General features: G+C 38.3%; 1 protein-coding gene across 6 annotated transcripts in view; it reads right to left on the bottom strand.

Moving 5' to 3' along the window:
- Positions 1 to 21,508, bottom strand: part of SRGAP1 (SLIT-ROBO Rho GTPase activating protein 1) — a 94,762-nt gene that overhangs the window by 32,011 nt on the left and 41,243 nt on the right. For all 6 annotated transcript variants that reach the window (XR_011854894.1, XM_072146609.1, XM_072146610.1 and 3 more), the window contains exons 2-4: positions 20,871 to 21,066; positions 12,375 to 12,537; positions 3,576 to 3,638 (exon numbers count right to left, since the gene is read on the bottom strand). Coding sequence is in view for 5 of the 6 variants with exons in the window: in XM_072146609.1 (XP_072002710.1) it covers positions 3,576 to 3,638; positions 12,375 to 12,537; positions 20,871 to 21,066 (422 nt within the window). In the remaining variant the exon portion in view is untranslated. The remainder of the gene's footprint in view (positions 1 to 3,575; positions 3,639 to 12,374; positions 12,538 to 20,870; positions 21,067 to 21,508) is intronic.

The following is a 21,508-nucleotide window of genomic DNA, read 5'->3' as shown; positions in this document are numbered from 1 at the left end:
GAATGTAAATCTAGCTATTTATATGAGATTTTCATCAGAAATCAATATTTCCAGGATTCACTGTTAACCTCAATGGAGACTGGCAGGGAATGGTCCGATAATCACAAAAGTAAAACTCTAACAAAAGTCATAATATAGTGCAAAAAGAGTCTCATTGCCACCACATTTTTTTTTAAATGTAAATTAAAATTTAAACTGCGCAGCTAAAAAAAGAAAGTGATCACAAAACATTAAGTACAAAGAACAAGTGTAAAGTGAACAGAGGGTCAAATATGGTGACAAGAGTCTGTGCCGGAAAATAAAATACAAACTGCACAGAACAACCATGATATAGAATCACTGTAAAGAAACGTCATAAGCATTCCTAAGATGCCAGCACTAAACGACAACCTCAGCTGTATGTCATGCGGCTCAAACTGCATAATGCTAAATGCAATCCCAATCTACCGCATGCGGTTCACACCACTGATTGCAAAGTCTCCATTCACTTAGTAGTTGTGGGGTCTTTGCATACTGGATGAAGATATTTAGCGAGATGAGATTCTGCTACACAAGTATCAAAGCCACAGATTCATATAGTATTTAAAGGACATCTACCACCATGTGTGCGGGCAGGATCTGCTCTTTTATTAGTTTCTTATGGCCTTGAGTGCCTCAGGCACATTTACCTAATTTTAAAAGCCTTTCTGTAAAAACCAGGGTATTAGAAGTTAAAAGAAGAGCAGATCCTACCAGAGGGGGCACACATCAGTATGTCAGTGTGCTTGGTTTACAATCCTTCATCCTGGTGATATATGTTCTTTAAGGTAGAACAGTCCCAAAATTAATTTGGGGATATATGGACGCCCTTTTTCTTGATCCATTGGGTTCCACTGGGATCCCCACTGATCAGCAAGCTATCCCCTATCCTGGGATTAGGGGATAAGAAAAAAAATCTTACAGAGGAAGCCTATAATTTAAATTTCACTGCCAATACATTATTAGTTTCTGAGGTTGAATCCAATTACTAAACACTTTAATCTATACGTAAAAAAAAAACAAGTACAAGAAGGTCAACCTTAAGGAATAAATAACATCACAAATTGGTAAGTAAATTATAGGCGACGGTTGACATTCATACAGATATATATCCCCAAAATTGCTAATATGAGAGATCATGTTAGAGTAGTAGAACAACCAACTGCAGATCCTCTGAGGAAATTCTGCAGTGTGAAGACTGTATCAACTAATAATGTAGAGGTACTGGATTGCTGTCTACATGATGAATGATGATACTATGATCATTACTTTGCACACAGCTGTTGGATGTGCACAGAATCCATCAGATATTAGGACATCAAGTCACTTGTAAGAAGTAACCCAATTTCCACATAGATCTAACCCTGCCCTGAGACTTCTATAAAAATGAAAGAGCAACATAGGAAATATTCAGCCTCTGGAGAAACATCAACCTCTGCACGGACATAGGGGCAGCTGACTAGTGAGAGGTGATTAAGTCTAAAACAGAAACCATACACCTTCAATCATATATATATATATATAGATTCTTGACTGAACACAAAGCATCTTGAAAGGGGCTCTGATCAGATTCTGATATCATTGACCTTCAGAGAACTGGTCAGCACTGGGTTCCAAAAGCCAGGACCCTCACTGATCACAGTTTCTATACACTGTAAAGTGCTGGCTCCATACAGTCTATAGTGGCAGTATTCTAGAACTGCAGACAAACCCCTCTGCTTAGAACATTTTACTATCTTATAAGTACAGAGCAGGTTTTTAATCAAATCAATTTCTAAAATTCAAGCTCTCTTTGGGCATTTACTTTTAATTAGCGAGATTTTAATTAACGTCAGGTTATATTGATTATGGAAAAAAACATGAATTTCTGAAAGTTCCATTCAGGTGAATTAGTAACAGAACACTACACGACATCAGAAAAATCCTATGTAGGTGAAACCTATACAAACCTGGAACCATAGAGCAGCATTTAAAGACAATGGAGCGGGAGTGCAATACTCCCTTTAGTGCATTCATGGAGAAACCCATCTTTGTGCATAAACATGGTAATATCTCATCTGTGCGCACTTCATAGCTTATATTACACCAAAATCAGCATAGACATTAACTACAGACAATATTAATTACTACATAACTATTCTTACTACAAATACCATAAAGAGAGATTGCATGCAGGACTAAAAGCAGTAGATCTTCTCCAAGAAATCTCAAGAACAGCCACAAAAAAAAAACAGCCATAATGGATATCAGCTGGAGATTCTTGTAGCCATGAGATGGGGACATTGAGAAATCCCAGTGACTAATGCTGAGGACTCCCACGTCACCTACGTGCTGCATTACTATTTATAAGCTCATTATTCTTATTGTGACAGCTATCTGTCACATACATCGGATCATGATATAATATTACTGCTGAATGATAGCAGTCTTATATAGATATGATGGGAATTCACATCGATGAGTTCTCTGCAAAAAACAAAAGTGGAAATGACTATTCTGGACTGCAACCAAATGCCTCTTTCTTTCATATGACAGACAGTCTGCGGGCAACAGCGAGATTGGAAAGGAATGTGATTTACAAATGCAGAGGCAGCAGCTGGAGCCCTGTCAGAAATAGCTGCACAAATACATGGATTAAGAATATTAGCATGGCTTGATAATGGAAAAAATACACACATGGCTTTATATACAAGTGGTCACTACACAAAGTAAAGTAAAACAAAACCCTATTTCTAATACTTAGCCCATTCAAAGTCAATTCCATGTGAGATAATTTATTTGATATTATTATGATAAAAAAAATATTAGCAGGACAAACTATAGTCATGGTCAAGAAGGTCCCTATAATACAACAAAATACTGGTGTGGAAGCTACAGAGGAAAATTATAAGGGAAATATCTGTACCCTTTCTGTGATTTGGAACCGCTCCTGGTTTTCAAATAGTAATGCCAAATACTGACAAAAGTACTGCCATGTGAAAAAGTCCTAGGGCTCAAACAGTTGCCCCATACACGGCGCTGTTGAAAAAACAGATAGCAAATGGACCAACACAAAGTTTGCATGCACTGGCTGTGAGCTAGCTGCACAAACAGTGGATAACTCATGGCCGATTGACTTCTATTGGACACAGTCTATACACCTTGCATCAGAATGACTGCCTGTGATGCAAAATATGGAGCAGGTCCTATCCCCAACAATCTTTGCGGCAGGGGCAGACACTTCCTATAGATTTCAGCGCTCACCTACTGATGCCAGACGGACCACAAGCAATGTTCCTGTACATGAAGCCTTACACTGATAAAGTATTAAGCAATCTAAATATAGCAAAATTTCAATAAGAATAAAATCTAAACTGCAACTGTAAGTTTTACATATTACATGTATAAGCTTACCATGCCGTCACAAATCAGGTAATATTGTGTAATAAGTATATTTTTGGGGATGAGAACATTAATTACCATTAGGCTCCGAGCTGTTTAATCCCATAAGTAAGATCACTTACAAGTAAGGGATAAGGAGGCGACAGAAATAATAGCATCCTAGTAAATGTGCTTACCGTGTACAGTTCATTAAGAACTTTCATTAGATCTTCATGAAGCTGGAACGCAATTTCTTTGCTCTGCAATGTAATAAAAGACAAATAAACAGTAAGGTCCGGTGTTGTAGCTTTTGTAACCATAAAATTGCATTATGGAAGTCTTAAAACACAAAAGCAACTACAACAATGTTTACAACCGAAACAGCGATACATTCATTTCTTCAAACGTGCTGAAGTCATTCAAAGCAAAGACCTGTACACTTCAGACTGACTGGTGTTGTAACCTTCAGAAAATTTTGTCTAAATCTTTCTCTGTGTTGCTGTTCTCCGATTATGATCATCATATATTTTGCAAAATAACGGTATTACATTGCTTTACTCTAGTAATTTTGTAACACACTGTTAAAGTGGCATGGTGAACCCCTTATGAATAATGTAATATCCATTGATCAAAATGTGATGGATGTTTTGTAAAAAAAAAAATCAAGTGATCACACATTGTTCTCCAATTGTGATCTTTAGGGGAAGACGCATCACTGCTTCTATGCCAGTTCTCTGTCATAGAAGCAGTGGAAGAATCACAAAATCTTGCGCAGATGACTACGCTGCCTCAACGCCATTGAGGGGATGTAGAGGGGCGGGGCAGCTGGCGTAGAGGGCCTCTTAATATATCTGGCCGAACGTGGGGGGAGCGGTTGTCTGGACGGGCTGCTATCATATGCCGGCACAGGAGTGCTGGCACATGATAAATCTACCTTTATACAGTGTGTGTATAAAGATTCTCACTATCTGTGTTTAGTAGAAGTGATGTTTGCAGAGCCCAAGTCATTTTGTTTTGTAGTAACCTGAAATCTAATCGGAAGTTCTAAAAGCTGAATGAAGTGCACAAAAATAAACTCTGAAAGTACTCTGAAGTACAAACTCAGCAAACACACTTGAACTAGAACGAAAGTAAATGTACTGACCACCATTTTTACATTCTTGAAAAACCTAATATTATTAATTAGAGGAAAATTTAACATCCTCAGCTCTTGGTACCTCGTAAAGACGACATGTCAACAGATTTTGACCCCCCTGCATACCAATGTCTGCTGCTAAAGGGTTACAAGTCCTACCTAGATCGCCTAAAAATAGCTGCCAGTGGCGCCCTGTACCTTATTTACAGGTGTTTTTTATCCGATATGCAAATTAGCATTATATTGCAGCAAAATCCCAATCATTCTCAGACAACAGATCAACATTAAAGAGAACCTAAGATTGAAATGAACCCATCCAAAATAAATACTCAATAAAAAACTATGATTAAAATGCATTGTCCTTATACCAAAATGGTTCATTTCTATATGCACCTGATGTGTGTCCAATGATATTAATGGGGTCCTGCATATGCAGTGTTCATTGTACTGCCTGCTTAGACCTGATTGACAGGTCTCACTGCTACCATTATTTAGGGACTGTCTGTCAATATTCAACTAGAGACATATACAGCAGTGTCTAATGTTTTACACAGTCCCTTGCTCGAATGTTTAGAGAGAGCTCTGTTACATCATTCAGCACTTCAAGCCATGTGACCGGGGTGATGTCATCTAAGGTCCTTTACCCCCTAACATTTGCAAAATCTGGTCACATGAAATCACATCATGCCTTGACACACTTCTAGTTCTTCACATGCTTCCATGGAGGCATGCAGTGATTTCATGTGATCAGATACATAAATAAGGTAGTTTTTGAAAATGTTAGAGGTAAAAGACCTTAGATTACATCCCCCTGGTCACATGACATGAATAGCCGAATGGTGAAAAGAGACATTAGAGGGGAGGAAAAGCCACTGGACTGGGTCAAGAAGTATGCCAGGTCAGAGAAAAAAAAGTTGATTTTATGGGGATATGATGGAAATAATTTTAGGCTAAAAGAAGGTTGTCATCTACTTACTAGGGGTCTTTGGAAAGCTTTCACCAACTATATTTGTGAAAAATGTGGTGACAGGTTCCCTTTAAAGTACCATACAGATTATATCTTTATGTTAAAACAAACATCACATTTTGGTCATTGTCTCAATCAGATATAAACTCACTGTAAACCAAAGACTAAACAAAAGAAATAAGGAAAATGGTCCAAAGTATTTGATAAGTTACAACAATTATGAAGTAATGAGGTTTCCAACAAGTTCACAAAACTTTCATTATATAAACAACACAAATAAAAGAAACCACATTGTGCAAGTGTTTGCATGTAAATATATGTTAGATGACATATCCACCAGAAAGCCTGTAGAAGCAAATAGAAGTTACTACATGTTTCTACAGAACTTTCTAACTTAGTACTAATATGTTTACAGAAAACATTCATTTTATAAGACAGAAATATTAAAGGAAACACCTTGAGTATTTAACTTTACTTTTAAACATAGAATTAAAGTTGTTTCCCAAGTTGACTGAATGCACCAAACCGTATGTGGATCATAAAGTGAAAGAACGCATAAATAACAGATAATACTTTCCTGCTTAAAATAATCTGCATGTGTAAACTCATCCTAACTTCTCCCAACCATTTGAGACTGACCATTAGTTTTGACTTCAAAACTGCATCTGAAAGCCTGAACAAAACCTGATCAAATACTGTCAATGTATGGGAAAGCCTCTGCATTGTACTTTCAGATCAGTAAAAACACACATTCAGTTCAATGGTTTAAACACACAAGTTGTCACCAGTTTGCATTAGTTCCATCAACATTTTATTTTGGAAAGAGGAAAAGTATTGCCAGGGGAACTTTTACCTATGTTCATAAAAAAAGTCTCCAGTAAAGGACCAGGTTATTTTTGCATTGAAATTAAACGGGTTGTATATAGGTAGTTCTATATATTGTTGGGCGCCGGTTGATATCAATAAACAGAATATACTTATATTCCTCCAGAGCCCAATTCACAAGCAGTGTCGTACGTCACGGCCAGGTATCTGTTTACAAAGGCTGGCCGTCCCGTCTCGACCACACCCGCTACACCATTAGTTTCAGGCAGTAGTAGCTGCACGGGACAGAACCACCATCCTCTGTATACAAACAGACCAGCAATGATGGGCGGTACCACAGCTGAACAAGAGCAAGGAGAGAGGCAGATATACGCCATTTAGCATTTTTAAAGCCCCCTCCCCCATTCATATATAACATTTTTATATACCTAGACAACCCCTTTAATGAGAACTAAACATATGGTAACATATGGCTTAAAAATGTTATGTATTTATATTATAACTACACATTTTTATGATTTAAGTTTTCTTTCCCTGAGGGTACTGAATGACTGACTGACTGTACAATGCATATGCCTTAATCACATTTATTCAGCACCTTAAACATTTTTATAATGTTGCCATCTTCCAATTTACTTGTTAGAATTATAAATTAAAAAAATGTTTGAATTACATGTTATTTTCTGAAGTAAGTTTTGACTAAAAAATGAAAAGGAACAGAGGCAAAAATGTTATGAAGACATGCTTTTGGCGAGGGAAGATCATCTACAGCAGCCTGAATTGGGGTGCAATTGCATCCCGTCCCAGTAGCCGTGTAGGGTCCATACAAAAGTATCCTCCTAATATAGGAGCAGACATACTGTACTATATATTATAAGGGGGGTATGTTACACTGGGACTCTGTTTCCTGGTGACCTCTGGTCATCTAGTCAAAATCAGATTTAATACTTTAAAAGGAAATCAACCATGCAAAAAACACATTTTAAAAAACTAATTATAATAATTTGCAGCCCAGAGTGCTGGACATCATGTCCCGTGCTCCATCCTGCTAATTATAAGTCAAGCTTTGCGAAGGACAGAGCAGGAATCAAGGCGAAGAGGATTAGGGGTGAGTATTTGTAGATTTTCGCATGATTGATTTCCTTTAACTATACAAAAAAGCTTTTTCTTCTATGATAATTTAAACTCCAACATTAATGCATTGTAATAGAAAGCCTTCATTCTTCTTCTTGACATTTAGAAAATATTTATTAACTTTCCTATTCTTTTCTCCATGGACTTTTTAGTCTTGATAAGGTTACAGGAAATCATCCGCAAACCTGACATGCAAGGATCATATGCAGCAAACTGGAAATTGCTTCCAAATTATTTACAGCAAAATCATAATGAATAATTTAGGTTCTGGCTAAAACTCTACAGTAAAAATGAAAGCGTAATCAAGTGCCCCCACTTAAATCTAGACCCTTATACATAAGTTAATTCTGTAAATATTAAATTACTGAAAATAGAGGACAGGAAGAAAATTCAAATTTATCAGACTTTAGGAATGGAAAACCTTGCAGGGTTCAACATCTACATCACCCTTTAAGTTACTCATCTTAAGGCATAGTCTATGAAACATACCATTATATCATTTATTGAACTTACAAGCTACTATAGTATTATCTGATGCCAAAAGTCAACATAAAACAAACAATGGAAACACTTTGCCCATTGAGCTCTACAGACATCTCCTGCCTTCAATTACAGATGCAGAATTGTCTTACCACAAGCACAGTTCAAATGAATCATCAACAAGTTAGTATGCGATCATGCTACCTTCCTCTTGACCCTCTGTCAGTTCTTCCTGACAATTTAGTAATATTGGTGGAACCAGAACACCGGGAGAATGCTTCCAACCTATCTAATTTTCATGGAATGAGGGACTACAAAAGATGAGGCTACGCATAGGAAACCTGTAAGAGGACGGCCCATTATATAAACACACAGCAAACTTCACTAGGCTTGTCTAGATCTCCATGTCCATCTTCCACATTCTCTATTAGTTTACTTACCCCAGTGGACCTGCACTGTGGCTCTTTAAAAGTCTACAGTTTTATATGTCAACAATAAACACAGCTGGTGCTGGGAGATGAAAGACTTAGGATCATGATGAAAGAGCATGAAGTTATGACAACAAAGCAAACATATCTGATGCATAAAATTTCCACAGTACGAACTGCACTCAACCATCCTTACACTATAGGAAAGATGTATCCTGTTAAGATTAATTCCTTGGTCAAGCCACAGAACTCGCAACTTGAAGAATGTGAAAAGGCTTTAAAAGTCAATTTATATGCATAACCAGGTTACACTATGAAAGTGACAACATTACACGGTAATAATCAGTTCTACTTACTGATTCAGGTACATTAGACTCATAAAACAACCTCTTAAGTCTATTAAATGCCAAGTTTAATTAGTTATCTCCCATAGGTTCTGGAGGGGTTGAGGAAGAAGGTTCCCAGCAATTTAGAGACAATGTCAGCAGAAATATACGAGGCACGGTTTGGGCAGAACTATTCTCTTCAAGTCTACCAAAATGAGATAGAAAAATCACCACAAAGTATCAGTTATCCCCCAAATGGCAAAAAGTAAACCCTAGAAGTGTAAACGTGCCACTGATACAACTCATTCTTAATTATGGGGTCCACCATAGACTATAATTAAGAATATATATAGAGCTACAGATTAAAGGCAGTATGATGATCTCACAACTGGAACTCAGCCGTACACCATGGGGTTACTTTATAGTTATGCAAAGGCTTTTAAAGAACATCTGGACTCCATTTACAATGACTGGACCATTAAATCCAGGATAAACAAAGTTATAGGAGAATTTTATTTCCAGCAATCACAAATTACTATGTATAATGGAGCTAGTAGGTAACATTGCTTTCACATATTAAATATCAGCAGAGAAATAGGCAATATAGTTACGATTGGGGGAAGGCTTACACCCCCGACACCCCAATTAACCAATGCAGAAAGACAATGTTTAGAGTTGCTCTAGCTCTGAGTCTGACCTAAGTGCAATATGGCAAATATGTAGTTTGGTTTGGTAGTTTTTCCAAACATACAGTAAAAGTGAATCACAATTATAACTTTTTCCTAAAAAGCCGTACTAGATCTGTTGCACAATGTATTACTGGCCCATGGCTGGCTCTCATGAAGGCAGAATTTTCACACATCAGTTGCAATGTGACTAAATTGCAGCCAGCGAGCAGGGTTGAAAATAATAGCACAATTATGATAACAAGAGCTGGTAAGATGTACCATTTATGTTATCTCACAGTCATGTTTTTGCTCAAGTAAGGCTCAATTTACACCTGCATTTTACAGATTCCATTCCCCCTTTAGGTAATTAGCAGAAAGAATAGCGCAGGGTATTTTTTCCCACTATTATTAACAGGATTTTAACAGAAGGCAACCTTCTCTACATGGATTGGGAATGGAAGGTGAAAGGAGACTTTCCCTTCACCAGTATTACATGAATAAGCAGCTGAACACCTTCCAGATTTTGTTTGTTTCAAGGTCCAGTGTGATGTCATCATCCATAAAATCAACTTTGAAGTGAGATGTAAATTGGTGTACAAAGTCAAGGAGGTGGAGATTTTAACACCGAAGTGAAGCTCTCTCTTCATAAGAAAGCCCCTTCACTATTATTGATGGTCCTGCATCCAGAGACATCACTAAAACAGATCTCCCGAAATTCAATGCATGATGTCAATCACAGAGGAGGAGGCGTTCAGAACTTCCCACCATGACTTCAGTGTTAAACTCTCCGCCTCCTTGACTTTATATAACTATTTACATCTCACTTCTAAGTTGATTTTATGTATGATGCCACCACACAGGACACACTGGCAAATTGCTGATTCAATTTAATACAAATAAATGGTTTCGAGCAGCAGCAACAATGCTAGTGTATAATCTGATCATAACTTGATAGACATCTTTCACTGTGTGTACGATCCTATAAAGTTTGCCAAGATTTAATGACAGTAAACAAACACTCGCTTGTTACATTTATAGACAAAGGCACAGGAAAGGCATGAAAAAGCCTAAGCGGGCATGATTGGTACAATTAACAACTGAGCACAGCATGGCTATACAGAATCCTATTTTAGGGGCACATTCCTTCGGATTTCCGGCCCTCCGTGCTACACTGGGCACAGAAACCAAGCTATTAAGGATGCAAACCGGCTGAATTGGAAGTAAGTAGAGCACAGTGTTCCAAGCAGCACAGCCCTTCACTTTACCAATAGGGAGAGATGACAGATGCAAACAAGACGCTGGAAGGAGAAGGAAGAATTCCAAGGAAGCCAGGTCCTTGGAAACCCCATCATTTGAGCCTTCAGGGTGGATTGCAGTGCTCATCTGAATGCATGCCTTAGCATGTGTGATAATGAATAGAAACCAGCTAATCTGCTAGAAAGAGTTGACTTCAGCAATTCAATTAGATGCCTTTAATGAAGTTGAAGTAATGGAAAAGAAAGGAAGTGAAATCCAAAAGAGGGATAAATATATTTATAGGTGTTTAACTCATCCATTTCAGGTAACTATAGGCGTATATGTTTAAAACACTATCCAATTCTCACCAAAGTTAAGAAGCCGCATCAAAATTTATAAACCTTAGGCCCCTTGCACACGTTTTTATATGGTCGTGTGCTGCCCCTTTTATCACAGTTAGCACACAGTCCCATTGATTTCAATGGGGAATATGGTCATCCATTTGAATGGTTGTATTAGCCACTGTATAGTGACAGGGCCTTGCACCACTCACGCAACTGGTGCTAAACTAGACCCAGGCACAGCCAGGTGCGAGCGCACAGCCGTGTGCAAAGGCGCCTTAAGGTAGTTTCAGACGACCATGGTTGTGCCCATGAATCACAGCCCATTCAGTGTGTACTGTTTCATGGACAGACCACACTGGGGACAGGACTCAGAGCATCATAGTTAAATATGATACAAAGAGTCTCTTCTTCCCCCTTGTTATTATGATTCCAGTGCAAGCGCTGCTGTTTTGTGGGGAAGCAGGGACTCCTTGCATCCTACATTACTCAGTTTGTGAAATCCAGACCGCACATAATATTTGCTGTGAGCCTTAAAGGGTTGCGGTCAGACTGCCAGCAATTACAAGAATGTAGTTCTCCAGTCTGTATAGAGCAGTGGGTTGACCAAGTCTACCACCCCTTTATTCACTATAAATAATTCTTCTGTGCAGCATCAGGGCACTTGCTTCATCTGCTGCTCTATTCATTCTCTATGATCCTGCCAGAAACAGCAGATCAAGTTATCTCCTGCCCTGTGGAAACGGAGGTGGCATTAATCTTGAGGCCACGCCCCTTTATATCGAGTGTCAAAATCATACAAGCGAGGTTCTTTTTGAGGAGCTAGTTTTCTAAAAGCTTTTAATCCATTTCTAAACGTCGTGTGCATTCAGGAGGCGTTCAGAACTTCCCACCACGTCGTGTGCCAAGTATAAACTAATGTACCCAACTTGTTCTAGTTTATACTGCCAAGCTTAAAGGGATTGTACAGGCTCTGAATACTGAATACTTTTCACGGAAGCCTCTTAATAATTTACATCTGTCCATCTAGCTGCACTTCATCTTTATTCCATTTTCCCTAGAATCAAGTCTTCTCTGATTTCCAGACTACAAGGACCGGGGATAACATTGATCCATCAAGTGAAAGGTCCATTTACAGACTATTATCAGGAGAACCTACGGTATATTATTTTCTGGCTACTGAGAAAATTCCTGGGGTGCGTAAATGTAACACTAGTTTGGAAGAAACACATTGTCTGCTGGTGATAAAAGGCTTGATTCCCGTGTGGTCGCACTACATCTCACTCTATGGTGCTAAAAAACTAAAAATCCATTTTTAGATACATTCAATGGTCATCTATTGTACTTTACATAAATATATTAAAAACAAAACAGTAAGAAAAAAATCTCAATGTTATAAATATCATTTTGTCCTAATAATTGTCCAATAGGACAGGATACTGGAAGTAGTACGCACCTTTTTGAACATTCTGGTGGAATCTTCGCTGATCTGCATGAAACGCATTATAACGTTGTTTAAGTAAATATCACTCAGAGTAGCGTGATCTTTGCTTTCTCTTCTCACTTGGTTCAAAAGTAAATACCAGCAATTTACTGGGGATAGCAAATTCTGGTCTTTCCTAAAAAGAACAATTAGACAGAATTAATAAATGTTAAAGTCAACCAGGCCAACAAACTGTATAATATAACACCCATAAGAGAAAATGTAGACACTTATCCTCCAGTTTTACCACATAAATGAATATATTGTAATAAGGCATCTAGATTATAGGTCAAAGATTGGATCTAAAATAAAATATTAAGCCACTCAGCAATAGGTTTTCCTTAAAGGGGTTGGCCACTTATCCAAAATTATAGTCCAAAGTGCTGCTGCAGGTGGATCATTTGTACATAAGAAATTTTACCAGTTAGGGCAGTGATGGCGAACCTTTTAGAGGCCGAGTGCCCAAACTGTAACCCAAAACCCTGCTTATTTATCATGAGGTGCCAACCAAAAATTAAAGCAGTAACTTATTGTTCCTTTTTCAAAAACTTTCAATCATATTGGCCTCCTGAGGAGAGCAACAAAATAGAAAGATGGAAAATTTTCATCATTTTAGCTTCTTTCCAGTTTCCCTCTGTACACAGATTATTCAGCCCTGTCTAATTCTCCCTCTTCCTACAGTCCCAAGTAGTGAAGTAAGTATCAAAATATGACTGAAAGCAGCATCTTTTAAGTTGCTTGGAACTGCAGGAAGATTCTTTGAGTCTTGTTTGGTGTGCTGGGGTGATGGCCTGGGTGCCCACAAAAAGGGCTCTGAGTGCCACCTCTGGCACCCGTGCCATAGGTTTGCCACCACTGAGTTAGGGTCTTATACTTAACCTGGAAAACTTTTGTATTAGTGGGCAACCCTTATAAAAGGAGCCCATCAAGTCCAAGAAACATCCTACAAGTAAAGTCAGCATTCTATGGGACAATTCATAAGCTTCCCAGGCATGTCTTTTAAGTTTCCCAGTTTCTGTCATTTCGGTCGTACATTTTTATCTTAATGCAAATGAGCTTTTTGCCGCAGCAAGGACAGGGGCCACTTCTCCTGGTGCACCCATTTTCTTCTATTTAAGTAACGCAGTCCCACTTATACATTGATTGTTATTCCCTGTAGAAATAGAGCATGATAAGAAGATAAAGGCCGCACAAGCAGATATGCCCATAGCCCTGCTGCATCGAGAAGATTATTTGTATGAATATAATGACTGAATTTTATCTAAAACTGAAAGATCACCGCGCACCAGGAAGGACATGTCTGGAAAGATTTTAAGTGCCTACGCAATTCTGTTTTCATTTGAGGGGTGATGGATTTAGGACCTGGAAGACTACAGAGCTTTCTTTCTGCACCTGTGATGCAGACCTATGCATCTGCATTGTACAAAGAACTGCGTAGTGTGTAAGTAACACCCATGTGTTTTGTTTTTTCTTCCTAACAAACAGACCTAGTTATACTCGCATTAAAATGTAACATATAATTATACTGCCAGCTCAAGGGTGCTCTGTCAATTACACATTTACATATTAATATCTTAAGGCGGTGGTCACACCTGCGTTGCAGCTACAGTATAAAAAAAAAAAAAATGGAGAAAAGGCGACAGACACCGTATTAACCATTTGCAGTCAATGATACCCTGTAGCACGAAGTCCTAATAGAACACTTTAATGTGGAGTCAATGACTCACACAAGTAAATGTCATCTTTGGGTAAAGTTGTAAAGTCCTTAAGGTCATTTGTTCTGTGATATAATTAACTCACTACTAATTCTGAAATGTCGTATAGACTATGACAACCATTCATCACTGGGATATAACTAGATTTATTTAAAAAAATAAACCCATTTTCAGTTCTTTTATCACAGCTGAGATTAAATGTGCGAGATCAGCCACTAAGCCCCAATTCTGAGTCTATGGAAAGATAGATCAAAGACCATTAGGAGAAAATCCAGTCAAAACAATCTTCAAATATGTCAGAGAAACACATGAAAAGATAAGATTGGTGTAGTACTGTAGTACGTGATCTCCGGGTGGAGGGGTCTGCAAAACACTTGACATGACATTTTAGACTTGTTGGGTTAATACCTACTGGGCATTTGTGGATGTAAATGTACATTTTGCATATAAGATATAGATCAGTGTAGACTTATCATTGATCACTTTTAAGGGGAATAAAACCACAAGCTAAGACCTTATTGCCTTACACCGATGCCTTACCTCAACAATCCTTGTATTACATCATCTAAATGGAGGTTGAGCACATTATTGGTTGTGAAACCATCTATCAACTATCAAAATGGATGTGGTGGTCAGGTATGCTCACCTCACAGTGTAGAGAAAGCACATGCAATCAGGAAAGAGAACCATGTTTTTACATATTCAAACTGATTGTATGTGCTTTATCACATGTGCATGTGATTGGGCCAAGCCTCGCCCTGTTGCATTTGAATTGTATTTCAAAACGCAATACAAATGCTATGTGTGAACGCAACCCCAGAATATTTTATAGAGTGAACTTCAACAGAGTTTGTTTTGTCCAATCACTTTACTCTTCTCTTGCATGCAATTTACACCACGAATACAAAATATTTTCTGGAGGATTAGGATATTTCCCAAAAGGCTTGATTTTCACAAGGGTGCCTGCAGGAGTTGGTGCTTATTTTGGTTTTATTAAAAGGGGTGTTCCCAAACACAAGTAGCGAAGGCTTAAAATATTCAATATTGTAGGTTTCAAAACCAGTAAATCATAGGATTTTCGGTACATTACAAAACTATTTTAGATGAAGACATCAGAATAAGCAATTGGGGTATGTAATGCCTGAGAAAGTTTTATGTATAATATCTGTTTCTTCAATATTACAAGTACCTAGTGCTCTGTAAATTTTCAAAAAGATCACTTCTTGGACAGAGAAAATGAAAAACAGATTTTCTTTACAGACAGTTTTGTCACTATAGTAGGTGTGAAGAGAGTCTGAGAATGTGCCATATGTCCTAAAAATGATTACAGACACAACATTGAGCGGAAATGAAAAGTGTTACACAAGGCTTTGTGCCAGCTGAAGACATAACTTATATATTATGATCTACGGTATATTCTTTAGAGATCTTGTGTGGTGGATGGAACAACATACAAGAACAGTCTTCTAAAATAATACAGAAAACATCATTTTTGAACATTTTTCTTATGTCTGAACAATCCTCTAATACGTAGTCAGAAAAGACACCACAAGATGGCTTCACACTTATTTACTTGACTCCTTGTGGTCATGCAGAACAAATCAGCAGAAAGTTAGGTCATGTTCTTATTCATGTTTTGAAGAAGCTTAGGTCATGTTCTTCTACCCGTGTTTGGACAGCTGCTTAGATTTGTCTTAATAACTTAAAAGGAATTGAAGTAACATGAGGTTACGGTGGAAATATTATATGGTTTAACATAGGTGAAAAACATTTCCTGGGTGGGCTGCAGTCACTTCTTCACCAACATCAAGTCCAAACACATCTGACTGCCTCTGGTGACAGGCGCTTATTATCAAATGGGCTTCCATTTTGTTGCAGGATGCCATACAATGAGTATCTACAATCATTTAGAGACTAATTAGGCACTTCTATCATCAATCCTTTAATGTAGGTAACTTAAGATCCCAAAATAAAAAGTCATCATAGCCCCCTTACCAATATATACAGGTAAATGTAACACACAATCCTTCTATAGATCAAGACCAACTAATATGTACATCGATATGTACAAAGACAAAGATATCCAACCCTACAGTGTATAAATTTAACAATCATTACCCGTAAAAAGAACAATAGAACTCCAAGTAGAAAGATTTGGGCAAAATCCCTTAGTTTTTATAATTGTATTATTTTCTGGAGCCAATTACAGACTAGTAATCATACCCCCAAAATGTGCTAATTTGTGGCAAAATTATGAAAAATTACAAATCAATTTTGACAGTAAAATGTCAGTCTTGTCCACCCCCCACCCCACCCCAGGATCCTGCTGCTCACCGGTCACCCTTGCTTACAAAATAGATATGGTAATTCCCCATCACTGACATATGATACGTCACTCCCACTACTTGCCGTCACTTGAGCAATAAATAATAAATTAAAGACATAAATGACATGTAGACCATCGTGAAAAAGATGACCTGTTTATCAGGAAGAATATAGTAGCTCCGGTTTTGAAAATATGAGCTAAAACAAATATTATAGTTTGTTGTGCTCTCTCCGCATTCCCAGAAGTCGCAGCCCAATCCTAGAACAATCAGGAGCAGCCGGCTAATGTGGCCGCCAGGAGAAAGTAGCTGTCATTAAATAATCATGGGATCTTTAAACACTCTTCTCAATGTCTTAGTAATTTGGAAGGAGTCTTGTTCTCAAAGGCTTGTTCTCACAGAGGAGATGTAAATGTGATAGCTACTCCCAGGTAACAAAAGATTAAAAAGCTAATGTCTAGTTAAAATTCCTTTAATCTATAGCCCTAAAGCCCCAGACACATTACCTGTGTGCACAAATCTATGATTGGGGATCCCACCTTGAGACAACCCTCAAAAACTCATTCAAATGAGATATTGTGGTTTATTATTTAGTGTTTATGGCAGGAATTCTCCCAACATAAATGCTAAACATGTTCAGTGTTAATAAGTCAGATGGAGGCAAATGGATTGCCCTTTGGCCTCTGGCTGGCAGGTAAGGGAAGGTAATCAATAAAATAGAAAAATCATTGGGAACTTTGCCTTTGTTGTGTACATTAGGAGAAGTAAAAACTCTACAGAAGGGAACAGTTTTAGGTTTCTACATACTACAGGGGTTCCCTCAATGTGAAGTCATGTAATAACCCTGGATATCATTTCCAAAAACCTTTCCATGTATTTGTGGCAGTAGCAGTAACAACATGGCAAGGTGTGAATATAATACTATATGTCTTTTAATTTTCATTTGCCTTTGAGGGAACTTTGTGGATACTAGGAATGCTGGGGTTCCTGAAGTTCCAGGAGTCCTCAGTAACAAAATAAAGAAGAGACAAAGCGCAGATGATTCAAGGGTAACGTATTGATCATAAGGCAGATAAGATAAAACGCTCCCCTTGTAGTGAATGAAACAAGCATATCAGCTAAATCACCCTTTCAAATATAATCTGTGCAGTTAAACACATTTTACAGTCGGTGAGGCAGCGAGTGGTATGTTACAACCCCAAAGTAGTGCTGCTGCTATTGGGGCAAGATAACAGGGGGATGCGGCCTTTTCATCCGATATCAGGCCACAGGACCTTCTTAAAGTCATATCCATTTAGACACTGGGAGGCAGAATTGCAACAGCAGTTCTCAGCTGAATCGTGGGAGAAAGCATTGGCAATTACTCATAAATCCCTTAAAAGCAAGCGCCTAAGTAGAGAACGCAACCAAAACTGTACTACAGTGTACACTCAGAAAGTATACCCGAAAACGTCAAACTTGTGTTGGAGGAACTGTGGAGCTAGGGGGACACTATACCATCTTTTATGGGAATATTCGGCTATATGTACCTTTTGGGAAGAGACATATAGGCTATTGGAACAACTAGGGTACACCCAAATGCCCCTTAATCCGCTGCAAGCTCTCATACATAGGGACTTCCACTCCCTTCCATATCTTCAAAGCACCTTGTTATGCTAAGGATTTACCATAGCTAGAAATTTGATTACCTGACACAAGAAATCACCTACTTCCTTAGCCCCCCCAACAATACAAGAGCTTATGAAAGAGATCAACATAGTGTTTGGCGATGAGAGAGTGTTAGCGTGTGGCCTGCTGAAGGGCCAACCAACTGGGCAGATATAGAAACCGTGGCCCACTCACCAGGCCTGTGACCCTCTAGATATCTCATTCATGGTTTAAAAGAGAAATAAATGGTTTTGAACATCAATCGGACGACGTCTTAAATAATCAGGCATAAAGATATTAAGTGTAGGTTGTTAAATGTTCTTGGATGGTTTGCTACTATTGTTGTTATTTACCTTTCACTGTATTGCACACACCATGGGCCTTGTAAGATCTATCAATATGGAAATGTAGAGCTTTTTAGATTGAAAATAGGACTAACTGGATGTAATACTAAAATGTTGATAAAAAGGTTTCTGAAAAATTTCAAGTAATATTGAAACAAAATATAAGGTGCCAGCCAGGAATTCTGTAGAAACCTGTGTTGGGTACACCCTGCACACTATTAGGAGTATTCAGGGCACAATAAAACCAACACAGTGCTCACAGCACTTTTGGGAGGCGTCTGGTGGAGTTAGGGTCTCCGTCCATGCACCAGGATAAATGAGTTGTTTAAAAGGACATTCAAAGGATGGACTGATTATGCAAGTTTACAAATAAGTTTACAAATATGTTAACATACTCACGCTACCTTGTGGTTTGAAAATGCAAGCTCTTTGAACTTTATCATAGTGAATATATGGTCTATTTATCAAAAAATGTGAATGTTTTACGAGACATTATGAAGTAAAAGGAAGATTTTATCCAGAAAACTTGCGTGGTCAGTTTTGCTCTTGGACACTATTCATATGATCCGTTTGGGGAGTGAAGGAGAGCTCCCAGTCCTGGACCACACCACAGATTAATTTTAGCTCCACCGTTTACGCATTTGTTGTGTTGGTTGCACAATAAAACCATGCATTACGGAGAACAGAGGCACCATTTTCAAGGAATTTCCGAAGATCACTTTTATTGGATCTATCCTCTGGTGCACTGTACACAAGTAATGGATCAATACGCATTGTGCAATAAAAGTTATCTTTTGAAATTTCCTGAATGCAAAAACCTCTCATCTCTGTAATACATGGTTTTATTGTGCCCTTCTGCCCTTCACCTTGGATATCCCCCACGAATCCCAAATAGAATCTTGTTCTCCACTTTGTAAGTGTTTGATTGTTGCTTTTACAGCTAGTAAACGTTCCTGCATTCATTCAAAAATTAGTTTTATTTGTGCTTCTCTGATCCAAAATAAAGTTAACTATGGGAGGGAATATTAGCAAGCCATTGATGGTCCAGCATGCGGTGAAACCGGCCAAAACCAGCTAGTGTCAGAAGCTATAAAAACACCATTGGGACACTAACAAAGTAGAAGACAAGGTACTCTTTGGGGTTTGTGGTGAATATACAAGTTGACAGGTTCCATTTATAACATTATATATGCCCAGATATCACTTATTTAAAGAAGTGTTTGAACAACTCCTCATGTTAATATACTCCTCAAAAAAGGTATTTTAATTTAGTGTGACATAAGCTTTAAGAAAATAAAACCTTCATATAACCTGTTAAAAGGGGCTAAGTCAATGTAAGTTTAGAAGAATGCAGTAAAGCACTGGCATGGCAGTGTGGAGACGGATATTCAGCCAGGTATTAGGTAACAATTCATGCATAGCATGTAGAATTCAGCTGTTGTTTCTTTAAGGATGTGTAGTATTTACACATACAAGTCATAGTTTGGTCAACAGCTGGCCGCTGACAATCTGTTGACAAGTGCAGAGCCTTGAGCGCTTGAAATAACTTCAGCGGAGATGTCATTATCCCTGCACCCTGGAGTTGTTCAGCAGAACAGGCTGCTCCACTCAGGCGATCTCTGGAATCCCCTACATGCCAAAACAGCTGCAGGGGAAGACGCGAATATGAATCCAGGAGGCCCCAAGTAACAATTAGAGATGAGGCTCAAATATAAATACATATCAGTAAATATCTCTTGTCCCATGTGTAACACTTATCTCCAAAGCTGAGAACTCAAAGGATCGAAATATGGCTAAAGCCGCCTATGCATTGGAGATTTAAAAACACAAAAGGGGCACATTTAATAAGAACTATGCACTGTGTGCAGTTTGCCTGTGTAGAGTGCAGAGGGCACCACATTCAGGATTTGTGGCGCCTGTTCTTCATGAATCTCGTGCCCCCTGCACTGCTCCCACTGAGTGCACCACATTTATTTGGTGCACCTTTAACATGGGCCATGCGACACTTATCTGTCACCATAGGCATAGGGCTGCTATAAAGGAGATTCAGCACAATGTAAAAATCATTTTAAAATTCCAACTTTACTGATATTATTTAAAAAAAAAAAATCAGGTGTTTTTTATGCACCATCACTACAAAAATGTAGAAATAAAAAAACATCCAGATCTATTGCGTAATGATTTTTGGCTTCTGGGCAGGATTGCCCTTTGGTAGTGGAGGCTCTCATTCCCTTCATCCAGAGCTATGGCTGTAGTTACAGCTTTGGATGACTACAGAAACCAAGGGCTTCAGGTACGTGCTCAGTCTTTATGACCGGTCAAAAAAACTTGTCCATGGCCAAGTGTCCATTTGAATTGCATTATAAATGTCTATCATTCCATTAAACAGGTCACTTACATTTTAAGAAAAAAATAACAATGAATAAGTACAATCCTCACTTGTATTGTTGATGATCCTTTGTGCTTCTGGTCTTAGCCATGAACCTTTCAGCAAGTTTTTCCAGATTCCGGGAATACTCCATTTCAATTTCTGCTTTCTTGCGGAAGAAGTCCTGGAGGTCCTGAAGAAGTTGAACTCTCATCTCTGTTTGCTGCTCCAAGCATTTTTGTTGTTCAACCAGCTGAGCTCTTATCTCTGAAAAAAAAAAATAATATGTCAAATAAAAGATGAAATCTTCAGATCAAATGCCAAGTTCACTACCATGTGGGCAATACACGCAGAAAACAATGTGGAAACAAAAGGCGATTGATATTTTCAACACATTGTATATATAGTTGTAAATAAGGGAAAGGGTGTAAACCCTTTTACATGGTGTATTGTTCTCAACAATCTAAAAAATTGATCAGCATTTATCTACTAATGATTTACATATTTTTGGTATTGGAAACTTTGGTATGAGTTGTTGGGCTCCAGAGTGCGACTAGACCCTTTAATATTTCTCCGTAATGTTCCATCAACAAATATGCAAAAATTTGGAGCACATGATAAACTCCCTCATTAATAGAGTAGAGGCGTTTGGTAAAATTTGGGAGCCATGGGAGTCCTTCTGTGCCCGCAGTGCCATGTAGCTGCCTGA

The sequence above is a fragment of the Engystomops pustulosus genome, chromosome 4 (assembly GCF_040894005.1).
Source record: "Engystomops pustulosus chromosome 4, aEngPut4.maternal, whole genome shotgun sequence".
Classification (NCBI taxonomy): domain Eukaryota; kingdom Metazoa; phylum Chordata; class Amphibia; order Anura; family Leptodactylidae; genus Engystomops; species Engystomops pustulosus.
Note: the sequence above shows the minus strand (reverse complement) of the source record. Positions and strands in the feature narration are given on the sequence as shown.